The sequence below is a fragment of the Eretmochelys imbricata genome, chromosome 14, assembly GCF_965152235.1.
Source record: "Eretmochelys imbricata isolate rEreImb1 chromosome 14, rEreImb1.hap1, whole genome shotgun sequence".
NCBI lineage: Eukaryota > Metazoa > Chordata > Testudines > Cheloniidae > Eretmochelys > Eretmochelys imbricata.
The window spans coordinates 27813207-27831893 of NC_135585.1; the positions used below are offsets into that span (position 1 = coordinate 27813207).

At 43.3% G+C, this 18687-nt stretch overlaps 1 protein-coding gene and 1 pseudogene across 1 annotated transcript; one reads left to right on the forward strand and one right to left on the reverse strand.

Annotated features, from left to right (window-relative positions):
- The first annotated feature begins 352 nt into the window (after positions 1-352).
- On the forward strand, positions 353-8412 carry LOC144274942 (olfactory receptor 6F1-like; annotated as a pseudogene).
- Positions 8413-11794: 3382 nt separating this feature from the next.
- On the reverse strand, positions 11795-12748 carry LOC144275164 (olfactory receptor 14A16-like). The gene has a single exon (XM_077834313.1). The coding sequence runs from the start codon at positions 12746-12748 to the stop codon at positions 11795-11797; it is 954 nt and encodes a 317-aa protein (XP_077690439.1).
- Positions 12749-18687: the final 5939 nt, after the last annotated feature.

Sequence of the window (18687 nt, forward strand, 5' to 3'; positions counted from 1 at the left end):
GACCGGACATTGATTTGAAGATGTAAAGAGGTTTATAAGTACAAAGTATTATTATCTTCGCCAGACTAGCTCAGATTAGCATAAGGAGGATAATCATGATGGGTGCGATTTTTAAAAGAGTCTGTGGGAATCAGGCATTTACATTCTACTGAATCACAATGAGATTTGAATTTTTAATTGCTTTGAACTCCTTTGAAAATCCCATTGCACAGTGATAATCAACCATTTATACTTCAGGGCAAAGTCTTATTTCCGTCTCAGCTGAGCATGCGATGTGCCTCTAAGGTCCGGCACTGCAAAATCAGATACATTTATTATGGTTTATAATTTCTTCTTTTGTAAAATGGGGACAATGACCCTGACTCCGGTTGTAAAATGCGTTGAGATCTACTAATGAAAAGCATTGCACAAAAGCTAGGGATTATACTTAAAGAGCATTGTCAATTAAGCACTGTCTGGTACATAATTCTGTATGAAATTCTTGTTCTGGTCTCACTTGTATGTTAATATGTCATGGATAGGCTTGGCAGCATTTTATTTTTATTTTTTATAATTTTGATGGGTACTGTCACTGTTTATTTTTAAGCATTTTCTCCACTTTTTATTTATTTCAGTGTTCCTAGTTGTACAAAATTATGGGGATGGGGCGTGGGAGACTGTCAGACAAATGATAGTTAACGCTGAGATTCAAAAAGTGAAAGCTCTATAAACCATTAAAACACAAATTGTCAACATCACGTGTTAAACTATAGAAAGTAAATATCCTTAATTCAACAGATCATACCTGTTTTCACTATTCATTCACTAATCCATTTGTAAGCCGAATTCAAAAGTCTAAATCACTGGATTTTGACTCTAATAAGTTCTCCCGCAGTATTTTTCTTACTTTGCCTATTTGTAAATTTTGAGTATTATAGATGGAAATACATTTTCATCAGTTTGTGTGTGTGTGTGTTGAAATCGACATTTACCAACATTAACCAATAAAAATCTAATCCTTCCAAGCCTAGCCATGACGTCTGTCCCTTGGTTGTTAGAATTTGATCCTGGGCAAAATGTATGTAAGCAGTGTCAGGATGAGCTCCACCCTGACATCTGGTGGTGAGGTGTGGCAAGTTGTGGAAAAGAACTTCAGGGGCCGATCTCATTTGCATAGGCACACCCACCATGCCTAAAATGAGACCATAGCTGCCCAAAGTCACTTTGGCTGCTGTGGGATCCCCAGTATCTCTGTTATTGAGGCAGGAAGAATAAATTGTTATTACCATGATTATGGGAACTGTGCTTGGAACTGTACGTGGCCTTTTGTTATGATGGAGGGATTCACCATCAACTAAGTAGCACTCGCTAGGCAAGGGTCATGGGTTCCAAAACTGTGTGAATGGAGAGAGGCTGGGGACAAGTATTAGTACTTGGTGGTATGGGCCCCTTGGTGAGGGCCTTACATGCTAATTGCACTTCCTCCTGTCTCCACTGTGGAATATCAGAGCTAATTTTGATTTCATTAGAAGTGTAGTTATAGGCTGCTGAGCTCCTTTTGGGCTGATAGTGTACCAGCACTGGGGCTCCCCTACTACAAGCTGAATTCACCTAAGAGCTGAAATCACTGAGTGTTATGTTAAGTAGTGGGGGAGCCTGAAGATATACTGTGGAGCAGTTTGCGGGACAGCTGGAGTACCTTGCGGACTGGCTGGTGAAGCAGTTTGACGCGGAGCAGTTTGTGGATGGCAGGAGCTGCTTGTGGGCCGTGGAGCTGAGCGAAGGAGTTCGTGGGGCGGCTGGCAGAGCGGAGCGCAGCTGTGTGAAGGAGTTTGTGGGGCGGCTGGTGGAGCGGAGCGCTGCTATGGAGCTATGGGGCGGTCAGCTTCAGATCATGTAAGGTGCCTCTTACCCCCGTCCCATTTCTACCCAGGTTGGGAGGTAAAGCTCCGCAGATAAACTTTCAAACTCTGGGGCTGCCCTGACCAGGGACAGAGACTTTTGGGGCATTGGACTTTTGGGACTTTGGGTGATTTGGGGTTGCTGGACTCAAGAACCAAAGGGAAAAGGGCATGCCCCAATTTGCTTGGGGTGGGTTTTTTTTGCTCATGGGTTGTGTTATGAATCCTGTTGGTGGTGTTTCCCCAACATAATGCCACATTGTTTCTCTCTGTTATTAAAAGGCTTTTGCTACACTCAGACTCTGTGCTTGCGAGAGGGGAAGTATTGCCTCTTGGAGGCGCCCAGCGGGGGTGGTATATATTTGTCCCAGGTCACTGGGTTGGGGCTCGAGCCGGTTTGCATTGTGTTATTGGAATGGAACCCCTAGATACTGAACCCGGCCCTTGTTGCTGCCAACTCTGGCGGGCAGAAGGGTTACATGTAAAATCAGTTTTAATGTTCGATACAAATGGGGAGATTGTCAAAGGATTTTCAATGGGAGTTGGGCCATGGAATTGCCCTCTTTGCCTCTGAAAATCTTCACCAAAGACAAAAATCATGGTCCTGGACTCAGAAGAAGACACATAAATAACCCCAGCGTTCCAAAGGTGTGTATTGGGAAGGGTAGCTGAGTTCTGAAATGAGCTGGAGAATGGAAAATGAGGGAGGATCTAGGAGAAAAGATTAGGAGTTCAAGTTTGGCAATGTTGTGCTGGAACTAGAGATTAGGATTCTCTGCCTTGGAATATACCAATGTAAAATGTTCATCGTAGAGCCTATGAGGAACAAAGACAAGTCCTGCCTGCCGCAGAGCACAGCAGAGATTCATGAAGGAGAAAATAGCAGAGGACAAGACTGACCCATTTACCTTAATATTAGAAGAAAGGAAATTTTCAGGGAAACTGGGATATTTTTCTTCCTATTTTTCTTCATGCTAAATTCCGCAGATCTGTTAAAATGGGATTTGCATATCAGTGATTCTCCAGAGTGCAAGTCAAGATCATCCCTTAAATATGGACATCCAGAATCAAGGGAAATTCTACATGCCGTGTGTCCATAACCTAATGGAGTTCAATGGGTATTGGGTACCAAAGTCTCTTAAGCCCCTTTGAAAATCCCAGCTAAGAGCATGGAGGGACTTTTGACAAGGAATAGCACTGGATGAAGATTGAATGAACAAGTAGTAGATCAAAAGTGCCATCAACATTTCCAATGTCAATGGGAAAAATGATGAAATGATCAGGATCCCCTTCCCTTCCCTTGCCCTTTTTCTTGACAAACTCTAGTTGTAAGTTGTAGCTGATTGAGGCTTAGGGAGATGGGGAGGTGGTAATAATTATTCAGGCACTAGGATTCTGACTTGAACATTCAAGGAACATCCAATAATGCATTTTAATGCATTGAGCATCTCTTGTAACCTACAGAATTCAAGACTGGGGTGGAGATGGAAAACTGATTCGGTGTGTTGGTTTTTACCCTCTGAGTCCTGGATTTCCCTATTGCTGCTATTTGCATACAGAATGAAGTGTCCACTGCCATGGATGATGAGATTGTTTCTCATCAGGAGGACTGAGAAGAACAGAATTCAATACAAAGTATCGTTTATTTCTCCAGATGTTAGAAAATCTGTGGACCAAATGAATTTGGTCACTGTGTGGGGTGGGGTAAAATTTTCCACAGCAGCTAAGGGCCAGATTTTTAAAGGTATTTAGGCACCTAGTGGGATTTTCAAAAGCATCGAGGTGGCTAACACCCACTCAAACCCACTAGTTCCTCAGGAGGATGTTAAACAGAAGCTACTAAAGTTAGACATTTTTAAATCAGCAGATCCAGATAACCCGCATCCAGGAGTGTAAAAAATGCTAGCTGAGGAGCTCACTGGGCCTTTACTGTTGAAACACTGGAAGAAAGCTAATGTTGTGCCAATATTGAAAAAGGGTAAATGGGAGGACCAAGGTAATTATAGGCCTGTCAGGCAAGATAACGGAGTGGCTGATTGTGAGGTTATTGACATAAGCTGGGACCGTATAGATCACTGTTGCAACCAAAGTCCTGTAGTGGCACCAAATCTTGTATAAAGGGAGTCAAATAAGGTGTCAAAACAAGGTTATGGTTTGCTGGTGCTGATTATGCTGTCTATTTGTGTGTATTATTTTTGTTGTTAAAGTTATGAATATTGGCTCTATACTGTCTGTATTTCAAACTTATACTACGCTTCTCCGTGACACCCCAGGCAAGCTGGTGTCAGCTCTGCCTAGCCTGCTTGGTGGCCCATTAAGGACCACCAGATATACACTTGACACATTGAGAGAAGGCAGACAAGCCTTGGGACTCAGCAAGGTATGCACGGACCTGCCTATGGACAGAACTCTCAGGTGTTTCCAGGCCAGGTGATGGACAGCTTGTCTTTGGCACAAAGAAAGAAAGACCACATGGCAAGAGACTATAAAAAGCTGCTGCAGCTCCTCCATCTTGTCTTCAGTCCTGCTTCATCCCTCTGGAGGGACTTTGCTACACTGAAGCTTTGAACCAAGGACTGAAAGATCCATCCCAGCTGTGGATGTTCTCCTGAGACTTGATTTGAACCTGCAGTTTATTCTCTCACTGCTGCAAGCCTGAACCAAGAACTTTGCCATCACTGTATGTCATTGATTCCATTGAACCAATTCTAGCTCTCGTCTATATCTTTTCTTTTTATGAATAAACCTTTAGATTTTAGATTCTAAAGGATTGGCAACTGCGTGATTTGTGGGTCAGATCTGATTTGTATATTGACCTGGGTTTGAGGCTTGGTCCTTTGGGATGGAGAGAACCTTTTTTCTTTTACTGGGCTATTGGTTTTCATCACCATTTGTCCCCATAACGAGTGGCACTGGTGGTGATACTGGGAAACTGGGGTGTCTAAGGGAATTGCTTGTGTGACTTGTGGTTAGCCAGTGGGGTAAAAGCAAAGTCTTCTCTGTCTGGCTGGTTTGGTTTGCGTTGGTGTGCACAGAAACCCCAGCCTTGGGCTGTAACTGCCCTGCTTGAAGCAATTTGTCCTGAATGGGCACTCTCTGTTGGGTCCCGCCAGAACCAGCATCATTACACTGATAAGGGACTCAATTAATAAAGAAATAAAGTAATATAATTAATGTCATTTAACATGGGTTTATGGTAAATAGATCCTGTCAAACTAACTTGGTATCATTTTTGATGACATTACAATTGTGATTGATAAAGGCAATAGTGCTGATATAATAGACTTCTCTATGGCATCTGACTTGGTGCTGCATGACATTTTGACTAAACAACTAGAAGGATACAAAAATAACATGGCACACAATACATGGACTAAAAGCTGGCTCACGGTTAGGTCTCAAAATGTAATTGTTAAAGGGAATTGTCTTGGAACAGGTATGTTTCCAGTGGGGTCCAAGAGGGTTCTGTTCATATCCTAACTCTATTTAACATTTTTTCATGACATGGAAGATGACATCAACTCATCACTGATAAAGTTTGCAAATGACACAAAAATGAGAAAGTAGTTAATAATGAAGAGGACAGGGTTACAGAGCGATCTGGATCGCTTGGTAAGCTGGGCGCAAGCAAACAGTATGATTTTACTATGGCTAAATGTGAATGTCTACATCTAGGAACAAAGCATGTAGGACATACTTGCAGGATGTGGAACTCTATTGTGGGAAACAGTGATTCTGAAAAAGATTTGGCGGTCATGGTGGATAATCAGCTGAACATGAGCTCCCAGTGTGATGCTGTGCCAAAAGGACTAATGCAATTCTTGGATGCATAAAGAGGAAAAAGACTACGTCCAGTTCTCGTGTCAACAATTCAAAAAGGATGTTGATCAATTGGAGAGGGTTCAGAGAAGAGCCATGAGAATGATTAAAAGTTTAGGAAGCACGCCTTATAGTGACAGACCCAAGGAGCTCAATCTATTTAGCTTAACAAAAAGAAGGTTAATGGGTGAATAAACCACAGTCTATAAATTCCTTCATGGTCTCTTCAGTCTAGCATAGAAAGGGATAACACCATACAATGGCTGGAAGTTTAAGCTAGGCAAAATCAGACAGGAAATAAGGCATACAGTGAGAGTAATTAAGTTTTGGAGCAATTTACTAACGGTCATGGTGGATTCTCCATCACTGAGAATTTTTCAATCAAGATTGGATGTTTTTCTAAAAGATCTGCTCTACAAATTATTTTGGAGATCTATGTCCTGTGTTATACAGAAAGTCAGACTAGATGATCACAATGGTCCCTTCTGGCTTTGGAATCTATGAATCAATGAACTCAATCAGTTTAGGTGCCTTGGTGTTTTTGAAAATCCCACTACATGCCTAAATACCATTTAAAATCTGGCCCTGGGTGACTTGAGAGCCTACATCCAATTTTCAAAAGAGCTTTAATCTTTCAGAGCCAGATTTTCAAAAGTATGAAGATGTCTAAAGCTTCAGATAGATGCTGAGTGGGATTTTCAAAAACCCCTAACCAGATTAGGTGCCTAACCTGCTTAAGCATTTTTGTCAGTCTGCACCGTTGACATCTAAACACTTTTGAAACTCTAGCTCTTAGGCTCCTAAGCAACTTACATGATTTTGTAATGGGATTTAGGCTTCTATATCATTTAAGCACTGTCATAAATATAAAGGGAAGGGTAACCACCTTTCTGCATACAGTGCTATAAAATCCCTCTTGGACAGAGGCAAAACCCTTTCACCTGTAAAGGGCTAAGAAGTTAAGATAACCTCGCTGGCACCTGACCAAAATGACCAATGAGGAGACAAGATACTTTCAAAGCTGGAGGGGGAGGAACAAAGGGTCTGTCTGTCTGTCTGTGTGATGCTTTTGCTGGGAACAGATCAGGAATGCAGCTCAGAACTCCTGTAAAAAGTTACTCAGTACTCTAGCTAGAAATGCGTCAGATTTCCTTTTGTTTAATTGCTGGTAAAATAGGCTGTGCTGAATGGAATGTATATTCCTGGTTTTGTGTCTTTTTGTAACTTAAGGTTTTGCCTAGAGGGATGCTCTATGTTTTGAATCTGATTACCCTGTAAGGTATTTACCATCCTGATTTTACAGAGGTGATTCTTTTACCTTTTTTTTCATTAAAATTCTTCTTTTAAGAACCGAACCTGATTGCTTTTTCATTGTTCTTAAGTTCCAAGGGTTTGGCTCTGTGTTCACCTGTACAAATTGGTGAGGATTTGATCAAGCCTTTCCCAGGAAAGGGGGTGTAGGGCTTGGGGGGATACTTTGGGGGAAGAAGTCTCCAAGTGGGCTCTTTCCCTGTAGTTTGTGTAACACGCTTGGTGGTGGCAGCATAGGGTTCAAGGACAAGGCAAAGTTTGTACCTTGTGGAATTTTTTTAACCTCAGCTTGTAAGAATAAGCTTAGGGGATCTTTCATGCAGGTCCCCACATCTGTACCCTAGAGTTCAGAGTGGGAAAGGAATCTTGACAGGCACCCTTGAAAATTGTACCTGTGATGTCTAACAATCCATGTAACAAAGCTTCTCCTGAATTATGATCTTTTGTATCTTGACAGATGGAGCCTGTGACTGGAATAGAGAAGGAAATCTACTCCAGGATATAGGAATTTATCCTTCTGGGCTTCCCCCGTAGTCAATATTTGCAGATCTCTCTTTCTGTGGTGTTTACCATGATGTATGTCCTGACAGTTGCAGGAAATGTTGCCATCCTAGTCCTAGTGAGGGCCAGCCATCAACTCCGCACCACCATGTACTTCTTCCTTTGCTACCTCTCCTTGCTGGAGATATGATACAGCACAGCCTGTGTTCCCAAGACCATTGCGATTTTCCTGGGGAAAAGCAGAACCATCCCCTTTAGTAGCTGCATCCTGCAGATGGACTTCATTTTCTCCCTGGGCTGCACAGAATATTTCCTCTTGTCCGCCATGGCCTATGACTGCTATCTCGCTATTTGCTACCCATTGCACTATAGCACCATCATGAACAGCACCTTGTCTGCTCAGCTGGCCCTTGGCTCCTGGGTGTGTAGTTTCCTGGCTATTTCTATCCCAGAATCCCTGAGAGTTAGATTGTCCTTCTGTGGCATGAATGTCATTACTTGTTTCTTCTGCAGCATAGATTCCTTCATCATTCTCTCCTGCCCAGACACCTACATGATTGAGATGGCAGCTTTTATCATCTCAATCATCGTCATCCTGGGATTATGTTCAATAACTCTGGTCTCCTACATTTACACCCTCTCCACCATACTGAGAATCCCGTCAGCCCAAGGCCAGCAAAAGGCCTTTTCCACTTGCTCTTCCCCTCTCACTCTTGTGATTATATGGTACAGCTCCACCATCTTCCTGTATGTCAGGCCTTCCAGACAGAATGCCTTGGACATGAACAAGACTGTCAACACTTTGAATACTATTGTAACTCCGCTGTTCAACCTCTTCATTGACAGTCTGAGAAACAAAGAGGTGAAGGAGACTTTATGGAAGGTATTCAGTGGGCCATGAAGTTGTTTTTGAATGGCTTAGATCATACTGGGTCTGATTCTCAGCCTGTGCTCATGTTCCTTTTGGTAGTAACCGTCCTTGTTGTTGTTCTTTTAATCCTGGTTCCAGTTTTACATTTACAATTTTTGTATTTGGGTAAAATGTTCAGAAGTGCCTAAGGGCCAGATTTGCAAAGGAATTTAGGCACCTAAAGATTCAGATAGGCCCCTAAACACCATGAAAGATGTGGTTTCTAGGAGCCTAATTTTTATTGAAAATCTACTGGACGTGAGCTCCTAAGGGGCATATTTTCGAAGATATTTAGGTGTCTAAAGATGCAGATAGTTGTTTAGTGGGCTTTTCCAAAGCACTTCAGCAGATGAGGCACCAAAATCCCATTGATTTCAGTGGTAGCTACAAATACTTTTGAAAATCTGTCCCTTAAAATCTCTCGAGAGGTCCCATTGGCATGAATGAACATCTTTCAACTGAATTAAATGGCCTTTCGATCAGGCCCTATGTAGACATTACTTTTAGCAATTCACATTTAGGCCCCCATCCTGAGATCCTTACTCAAGTGCTAAATTAGATTATTTTGAGTAGTCCACTTGACTCTAATGGGACTACTCACACTAGGAAAGAAAGCTTGTGCATAAAGCGTGTGCAGGATCAAGACCTTAGTGACACTGAATCTGCACTCAGAAGTTTGTCCTAAGTTTAAATTTGTAGCAACTCCAGAATTTTCATTATCTGTGATGTATGACTGGTTGGCCAACTCACACGACATTGTGTCTGTTCCTTGGTTCAATAGCTGAAAAATTATTAAACAGCAGACTAAAGAACAACATGCAGGAAATAAAGAATGATGAACAACGATGGTGGATTTTTTTTTTATTAGTGAAGAATTTCAAAAAATCAAATTTATTTCCCTTTTTAAGGGTTCTAAGTTTGGGGGTCCTACATGTTGGTAAATGGAAACAATTCAATCAAGTTTTTTTATAAAGTTTTCCATTTAAATGTGGTAAAAAAATCACTAAATCAACAGTTGTTTACAAAAATTTTCATTTTTGAAAATGGTCATTTTTCACCAAAAAGGAATTACAAGGGAGAAAGAAGTTCAATTAATGGTGATCAATATGTTTTCACAGAATCTTTTTTATCAAATGAACTTGATTTGACTGTGACATTTCTGATTGTTAAAGGCAATGGTGTTGACGTAATAGACTTGCATTTTTCTAAAGGTTTGATTCAGGGTAACATCACACTATTTAAAAATAACACTACACAAAAACAATAGTAAATTGATTAAAAACTGGCTAACTGTTTGTTCTCAAAACATAACTGTTGATAGGAACTGTTCATTTTAATGGGTGATAGACACCTAGATGCTTTTGAGAATCCCACTAGGTTCCTAAATACCTTTACATATCTTGCCCTTGATGCCTGACTTATTTGTATTTTTGTATATTTGTATCTAGACCAGTCTTATCATCGGAGTGTAAATAAACTTTAACTTTTACCTTTGTATCCCCCTACCTTTTGGAAAGTGTTTTACTTATTAAGGCTGGGGATTTCAAAGGAGGTAAAGACGTAGGCTGGGTTTAACAAAGGAACCTGAGAGAGTTTTAATAGAATTTGTTCACCTATGTCCCTTTGGCATCTTTGGAAGTCCCAGCCATAATTGGAGCTGGTTGGAATTTTCATTGTAGAGGAAATTCCAATAGTTTGAAATTGATTTTTATCCCAAATCTGGATGAAAATTTAAAACGTGCTGATACAGATTAACACGGCTACCGCTCTGAAACTTGTATTTAGCTGTGACATTCTGAACACCTTCCCCAGACCTGAAGAAGAGCTCTGTGTAAGCTTGGAAATTTGTCTCTCCCAACAACAGAAATTGGGCCAGTACAGATGTTACTTCACCCGTTGCTTGGAAAACCCCATCAAGGAGATGACATACGGGCATGCCCAATAAATGAGAAAACTCTGACAACACTGTCTACCCAAACACTCAGCATCTCCCCAGGCAGAGGAACCAGAATGGAGATGGGGGTGGAGGGGCAGGGGGCCATGGCCCCATCACTTTTAAAAGTGGGAGGGCTATGTTCTCCACTTTTTACTGGCCTTAAGGGTGAGCGATGGTGGGGAGGGGGCAGAGAGGAGCAAGCGTGGGGAAGGGTCTTGGGGGGAAGAGGCGGCACGAGGGTGGGTCCTCGGGGGAAGAGGCCGTATGGGGGTGGGGCCTTGGTTCAGGTGTCGGTGGCCCCCCCACTTCTAGGGAGCTTCCAGTGCTCCTGTCCCCAGGCACTCCCACCTCATAAAGAAACAAATCAATCCACCAGTAAAAAAAAAACAAAAAAAAACCCAAAAATAAAATTTAAAAAATCTGAGAAAGAAGCAAGAACCAAACAACTGCACTGATACCACAATCATATTTTTTACCCTGAGGGGAAGAACAAAAAAAGGAATGGAGTCTCTGGCTCCTCACGGTCTACTAGGGGCTTTGCTATGGCTCCTGATTTTATGTGGAAGGTACTCAGATAGCATGGTGATGGGTGACAGTGTGGAATCCTACGATAGATGGATAGATTAGATTAGACAGAACGAACTCCTGCAAATCCTTCTTACATGGGATTATGGCTGGCACCTGACACAGGGTAGGACTCTGCACTTAAATAGGTCCCCTGTCTCTTTGTCATATGCTAAAATTAAGACTTCCAGACCCACCAGCCATGCTCTCCCCCTCCCCCCCATCACTTGCAGACTCCCTATACAGCAAAAGACTTGTTCCATGCAGCAGGGCCTGTAGGTGAAAGGCAACAAAAATCAAAGGCCCCAGACTTCAGTCTTGATTTCTCTGAGTGATAGTCCTTCAGCAAATTAACAGGCACCTTTCTCAGGTAGGAGGAGAGCTGCCATGAACAAAGAACGATAGACGGCTATTGAGCAAGCCCAGACTTCTGCAGTCACCATGTCAATATTTACCCAGATAGCAAAACACAGAGTTCATGATCTGATGCTGCCGTATCCCACTCTGTCACATCAGCAAACAGACACCCAAAAGCCATCATACCCCAAGCAAAGTTTTGACCCCCAAAAAGGAGAAGAACCAGAGACTCCATGAAGTCCACTGGGTACTTTCTAATGGCTACTGATTTTATGTGGAAGGTATTCAGATAACATGGTGAGGGGTGGCAGTATAAAAGCATGAGATAGATAGATTTTCATCTTACTTATACTGCTATAAACCTAGAAGAACTCCACTGACTGAGTGGAGTTAGTGTGGATTTACCACTATACAGACAGCATTTTGAAAAAAAAAAATCACACACCATATTCTTATGGGGACAATAATGTCATCAGTTGATTGTATTTGTAAAAAAAACAGATAAAACCATGTTCATCAGAGAAATGCAGACATTTTATTTTTGTTGAATAACCTCCACCCAGTCAGTTTCCTCAGGGAAGCTTTGATTTCCTTGTTCCTCATGCTGTAGATGATTGGATTCATCACTGGCGGCAGCACGGAATAGAGAACAGCCACCACGAGATCCAGAGCTGACGGAGAGCTGGAGATGGGTTTCATGTAGGCAAAGACAGCAGTGGAAAGAAACATGGAAATTACAATGAGGTGAGGAAGGCATGTGGAGAAGGTTTTATGTCGGCCCTGCTCAGAGGGGATTCTCAATACCGTGGTCAAGATCTGAACATATGTCACAATTATAAAAACAAAACAACTTAGGGTTAAACACACACCAAATGCAATAACCCCAACTTCACTGAAGTACGAGTTAGAGCAGGCGAGCTTGAGTAGCTGGGGGATTTCACAGAAGAACTGATCCACCATGTTGCCTCCACAGAAGGTTATCGAAAACGTGTACCCGGTGTACAATGAAGAATAGAGAATTACACTGATCCAGGCACTGGCTGCCATTTGGACACAAGCTCTCCTGTTCATTATAGTCTCATAGTGCAGTGGTTTGCAGATGGCGACGTATCGATCGTATGCCATGATGGTGAGTAAGACAAAGTCGGTTTCAGCAAAGAAGATGAAGAAAAAGACTTGGGTGACACATCCAGAATAGGAAATGGACCTGGTGTTCATAAGGGAATTGGCCATAGATTTGGGGATGGTGACAGAGATGGAGCCGAGGTCTAGGATGGACAAACTCATGAGGAAGAAGTACATGGGGGTGTGAAGGTGGTAGTCAAGAGCTATGGCTATGATGATGAGAAGATTTCCTGTCAGGGCTGCCAGGTAAAGCACTAGAAACACCATGAAGTGCAAAATCTGCAGCTCTCGAACATCAGAGAATCCCAGGAGAAGGAACTCGGTCACGGTGGTTTGGTTGGACATTTTCTTTCTTAGTTCATTGTGTGATGGCTGTGGAGGGAAGGACAAGAGCAATGGTCAGGGTTATAGCGAGAGAGGGAATGACTCTGATTCCCCTCTCCATGATATCTCATGGTGTGAATGTCAAAGGTGCACAGCACTTGTCACTTCCATTGTCTGGAGTAGTGAGGGCTCCTCATCGCTCACAACCAGGGCACTACTCTGGTGCGTTATGATAGGAGTATAAATTGGCATCGCTCCCTTAAAGTCACTCGAGCTGGGTCAGTTTACACCATCTGAGGGTCTGGCCCAAGATGAGGATGTGGCTTGATCAAATGCAGGATGAAAGATGGAACAAAGTACAATCCAAATCCAACAATTTGAGCCAAAATTATGCCCCTATTGCTACAGACAGCAGGCTCACAACTTGGCCAACTCAACTAAAATACTAAAATGCCAGCACAGTCTGATTCCCACTTAACTGAGAAATACAGCACAGAATCACCCAGCTTCCCGCCTGGCAGCTTTTCTGTGATGATTCCACCCCAACATCCCACATACCGCCTGATGCCTACTTACACGTTGATTTATGGCACCAGATCCCAGCTGCACTCCCATTGCTGGGTGATGGTGGGCTGGTCGCATCGCTCAGTTGCTCCTAGGTTGTGTGGTTCCCCTCTGTGACTTTATTTCTGTGCTGTGTGAGTCAGGAGACTTCGGTTCTAGTCTTGCCTCTGTCACTTTGTGACCATGGAGCAGTCACCGCTGCCTCTCTTTCCTCCCCTTCCCTTTGTCTGTCTTGTGTACTTTGAATGTGAACTCTTTTGGGGATGGATTGTGTCTTCCTATGTGCATGTTCTGTGCACATGTTGACAGTATTTTTGTTTAGCAGGCAGCAGTGTGGGACAGAGGCTATGATGGTAGAAGTGGAGATCTGGGTTCTAGTTCCATCAACCTCCTGCCTGTCCTTGGGTAGGATAAAGAGAGACAGGCTTTGTCTGGGAGCTTCGACTCTCAGGGCTTTAGTTTAGAGAGGTTAATATGTTTAAAACACATTCTCTGGGCGACCAACTTTGCTACTTACTCAGTTTTGCCATCCTGCAGCTACCCCTTTGAAACAGACAAACACGGTTGCAATAGAGGGAATGGGGTTGGAAATTATGGTGTTATTGGACAATATTCATGTTCCCCACTCTGGCAAAAAGCTAAGTTTCCAGGTAGGAGTAGTCAGACAATTTCTACTTTATTTCAAAGGAAAAATCAGTTTTCAGTTGAATATATTTTCATGGAAAATCTCTGATATCCATAACAATGAAAACTTGTTTTCATGATGCCTAAAAATTTTCAGGTTCCAACAGTTTTCGGCTGAAACTGTTTGGTTCTCACAACCTCAATGAAAAGTCAATTTTTTCTGGTGGAAAAAAAATCTGATCATCTCTAGATATCTGCATAATTTGATAGTAAAAGTCTTCAAGAGTTCTAATTGCAATTCATATTTCTGATATTAAATTTGCCCCATATATTAATACTCTAACATATGTAATTGAAATAGAAAACTTACTTTGTTGGTCTTTATTCCAATTTGCGATGCATTTGATCCTACAGTGTTAGGAATCATTGGTCATTATCTATCTATCTATCTATCTATCTATCTATCTATTCACCCACTGCCAGGATTGTTTGGTTCTCTCTGTCATGCCCCCATCACTGTCGTATCTACCAGCTGTTGTCGCATCCCTTCGCTGGATGTCCTGAGTTGTGGGGGTCTCTCTGCAGTTTCTAGCACAGATGGGTCCTCCCTGCTTCCCTCCTAGGGCAGGCTTGGGTGAAAGGTGATGGACTAAATGGGATCAGGGGCTGAAAGACAGTCCCAGCTCTCGAGCTGATCCTGGTTTGTGCCAGCTTCAAACAAGGTCAGAGCCCAAGATATCCCTGCTCTGGGGCTAAATAGCTGAATCTGGTCTCCAGGGCTGTGAGCCCAGCTCTGCTCTCACCACAGGAGCAAACCATCCTGACAACCTGCCCTAGTTGACCCTAACCCCCCAGAGGAGGAACAGCACCTGCCCTGCATCTCACATGATGACAGCATCTCTTGAAGGACCTTTAGCTAAAAACAAGGCAGGGCTGGATCAGAAAGAGGGTCCCCACAGGATGGCAAAATAAAACATATATTTGTAGCACAGACATGGGATCTACAATAGCTAAGAGCCTCTTGGCACCAGAGTCTCAGTTGGCCTGGAATAGCCTGTTCCTTCATTAACTCCACATAGTCACCTCTAGGGGAGCAGAGATGTTTTTCTCCTGCATTGCACCAGCAGCTCTTGGGATGCAGCCACCAGAGGAACCCACAGCTCAGGCTGCCCTGGCTGCTTCAAGTTCCTCACTAAGAGACAAACACTAAAAACTAAGGACCAGGTCCTGAGTTTGTGTAAACTGGTACACTTCCACTGACTTCATAGTAGCGAGGGCTATTTACACCACTTGGGGATCTGACTCATTGACTTCCAGGGAGCTACTTCCATTTACACCAGCTGAGGATCTGGCCCATGATGCAGTTTCCAACCCATATCCTTTGCCTGTGAAACTGAACCAAAGAAGAGTCAAACATTCGTAACCAGGCTCCTCTTTCCTAGCTCTTTGTCCACTGGGATGAATTACAAGTATAACTTGTAAGTGTGACAGAGCGATTCATTCCCACTTGGGACAGAACTGGGGACAGTGTTGTGGAGATTTTCTGCATCTGATCTTCAACTTTTATTGGGATGAATAGCCCAGGTCTTTTTCTTTCTTTCTTTCTTTCTTTCTTTCTTTCTTTCTTTCTTTCTTTCTTTCTTTCTTTCTCAGTAGTAACACTGTTTTCCTTCCGGCAGACAACATTAAAATAAAAGGCTCCTTTGGCTGCAGATGCACTGTTTAAAAATGTGTAATTTACACGAGACATTCATGTCAGAAAAACTGATGAAATGCAAAGAGCCAGAGAGTAGAAATCAGCCCGAGACCTGTTGGAATCAATGGTTCCGATCCTCAGCAAGTTCAAATCAGGGTAGCTCCACTGAAGTGGATGGGTCAGTGCCCCAGTTTCTGTAAATCACCTCTAGCTGCCTTGGACTCAGAGGGTCCAGACCCCCAAACAGCTGTTGTGTAAATCAGCCCCAGCCCCACTGAAGTCAGTTAGACCAGTTCCTCAGCGAATGTAAATTGGCAGAGTGCTATGGAACTCGGCCAGGTTACATGAGCTAAATATCTGTGCCATGATGTCTAGTTTTTCCTTTGTTCCTGTCTCTGAGATTCTCATTGCTGAACATCACAATCCCATCTCAATGCTCCTGGAATATTCCAATAGCAGGGTTCATAGAAACCTGCAAAATGGGTACCCAACCAGCAAATGAACTGATGAATATTATTACCATCACAGCAACGCCCTTCTAGTTATGGTTGCATCATGACTTCTGTTTAAAGGTCCTCCTTTCTTAAAAAAAAAAGAAAAAGAAATAGAAAAAACAGAAGACATGCTTAGTCAGATTCTTTTGAAATTTAATGTGCCTTAGGAGGGTGCAGGGTAGGATTAGTGACCTAAATGTGGGGTCATTTGAGTGAAGGGTTGTGGAGATATGAGCCCAGTTACAACTTTCTAGGTTTGTTTATTTTGCTCAAAGCTAGAGACCCAACTATTGATGTGATGCAGGTCAAACTGGTGTCAATCTGTCTCATTTTTCCCAAGGTAGTGCACGGCCCCCACTAAATCTTGGGGGACCCAAAATGAGAATGGAATTTAAGAAAGTCTGCATGTTGGATTGTGCTCTTGTGCCAATGCAGAAGGAGGGCTAGCAGATTTCCATTCCCGCCATTTCGTATGGTTTAAAGCTCAGTTTCTGGAAGTGCACTAGAAGCTGAATGGTTACTCGGATAGCTTTGAAATTTGGGTGCCTTGGGCAGGCCCGGGGTAGCATTCGAGTTCCAAATTTGTTGTCATTTGACCAAGGGCTTCCGGAGTTATAAGCCCCTCCATAACTTCCAGTTTCCTTCTGCTGCCTTGTATTGTTAAACTGTGAGGTACGAATGACGGGATCAATCACAGACCTCATTGAGATTGACGGCTGTGAATTCATCCTTCAATTAACATAACTAACAATAAGTTAACCAAAAGCCTTCACCATAAGCTTTGTCTACACTACCACTCTTGTCAGTCGGGATGTGAAAAAACCACCCCAACCGACAAAAGTTTTACAGACACAAGCGGTAAAGGCAGTAAGATCCAAAGGGTAGACACAGCGGTAAAGGTAAAAGCTGTAAGGTCCATAGTGTTGACATGGCCTAACTCTGTTGAGTTACTCACTGGGTGAGTAAGAGGAGAAACAGCTTCATTTCCTTGACTAGAGTTACTCTTTATTTACACCAGGCTGAGGGCGAGAAGAATGAGTCTCACTGTGTCCAGTGGAATCTCTCCTGGTTTCCCTGGGGGGAGCGTATCCGCACCAATGACCAGTGGGGGAACACACAGGGATGCCATTAACGTCTCTCTGTTTGAACTGGGGTAAGTCAGCTTGGAAGAGCAGCCCATGTTTGTAGCTCTCGGCGTTCCTAACTGTGCAACCCTGGACTCGATCACTTCATTTCTTTCCCCACCTACATTTCCATCCATACAAATGTCCTTTGCTTGATGTGGCCACCTCTCCATGGAATGGGGGAAAATGAAACAAAAACCTGTGAAGTGAAGAAATTTTCTTGGAGAAATTTGCTCTGATGAACACATGGCGTGCACCTCTATGACCAAACCCTGGAACTGCTGAAGTCAGTGAGAGCATTGCTAGTGACTGCAGTGGGATCAGGACCGGGCCTTCCCTGCTATCAGGAAATTGCAAATTAATTTGAGATGAGCCCAGCTCAGACACTGGGCTCTTTCTTGGGATCCTCACTTCCCCAACGCTCAGGCAAGGGGGCTTAGGATCTGAGGTTCTGATTCCACACTAAAGCCCATCGCTACAGAACCCACCTTTACTTTGACTGGCAACAATTGGCTCCTTTGATGGCTATCGCAATCTCCATGGAGAGACCATGTAGTGAAGGGGACTGGGAGCCCAAACTACCCTCTCCCATTTTGAGATGATCTCTTCAGGTCTGGGCTGGTCCATGGTCTCTGCTGAGGCTGCTCACAGGGGATTAACACGTTCTAGTTTGGATGGATGAGATGTTTGGTGGGTGCTTTCATGACGTGTCCAAGGAGATGAGGCACAAAACCAATTTTTCATGGAGCTCAGAAGGGGAGGACACTGGGGCACTGCTCACTGGGGCTGGGTTGAATAGGTGACCTAGACATGAAAGCAGCCGCTTCATCGGTTATCTCCCAAGCCAGCATGTCCCATCCTGCGCCGAGATGGCTATAGCATTCATGTGGACATGGGGTATGAACTGAGACCTCCTCTCCTTTCATATGTCCAGTGCTGGAAGCGAAGACCAGGGACTGTCCTGCTCTCTAAAGATGCTGTTTCGGGGAACAGAGAGACAAGGTGGGTGAGGTAATATCTAGTGAGTAGAAAACAGCTCAACAGAATGGGCACCATGCATCCCGGGTACTAATTGCTGATTTCCATGGAGAGGCCCCAGGAATGGGCTTGGCCCTCTGGGGGAACCTGTAACCGACTTTGCAGCATCCTGTGTAATTAGAGCAGAAGCAAGGGGGTGTGGGTGCTGCAGAATCTGGAACAATACAGTGGACACTTGCTCCAGGATGTGAGCTATGACAGGGATTTTCAGAGTGGTTTCAGGGAAACAGGTGCCCAGTGCCCATTGTCTGCACAATGGGAGTTAGATGCTTAACTCTCTTAGGGTATGTCTACACTACGAAATAAGGTTGATTTTATAGAAGTCAATTTTTAGAAACTAATTTTATTCAGTCGATTGTGTATATCCACACTAAATGCATTAAGTCAGCGGAGTGCGTCGTCAATACCGTGGCTTGCGTC

Coding starts and splice junctions, on each gene's coding strand:
- LOC144275164 (XM_077834313.1), bottom strand. CDS start 12,748: ATGTCCAACCAAACCACCGTGACCGAGTTCCTTCTCCTGGGATTCTCT.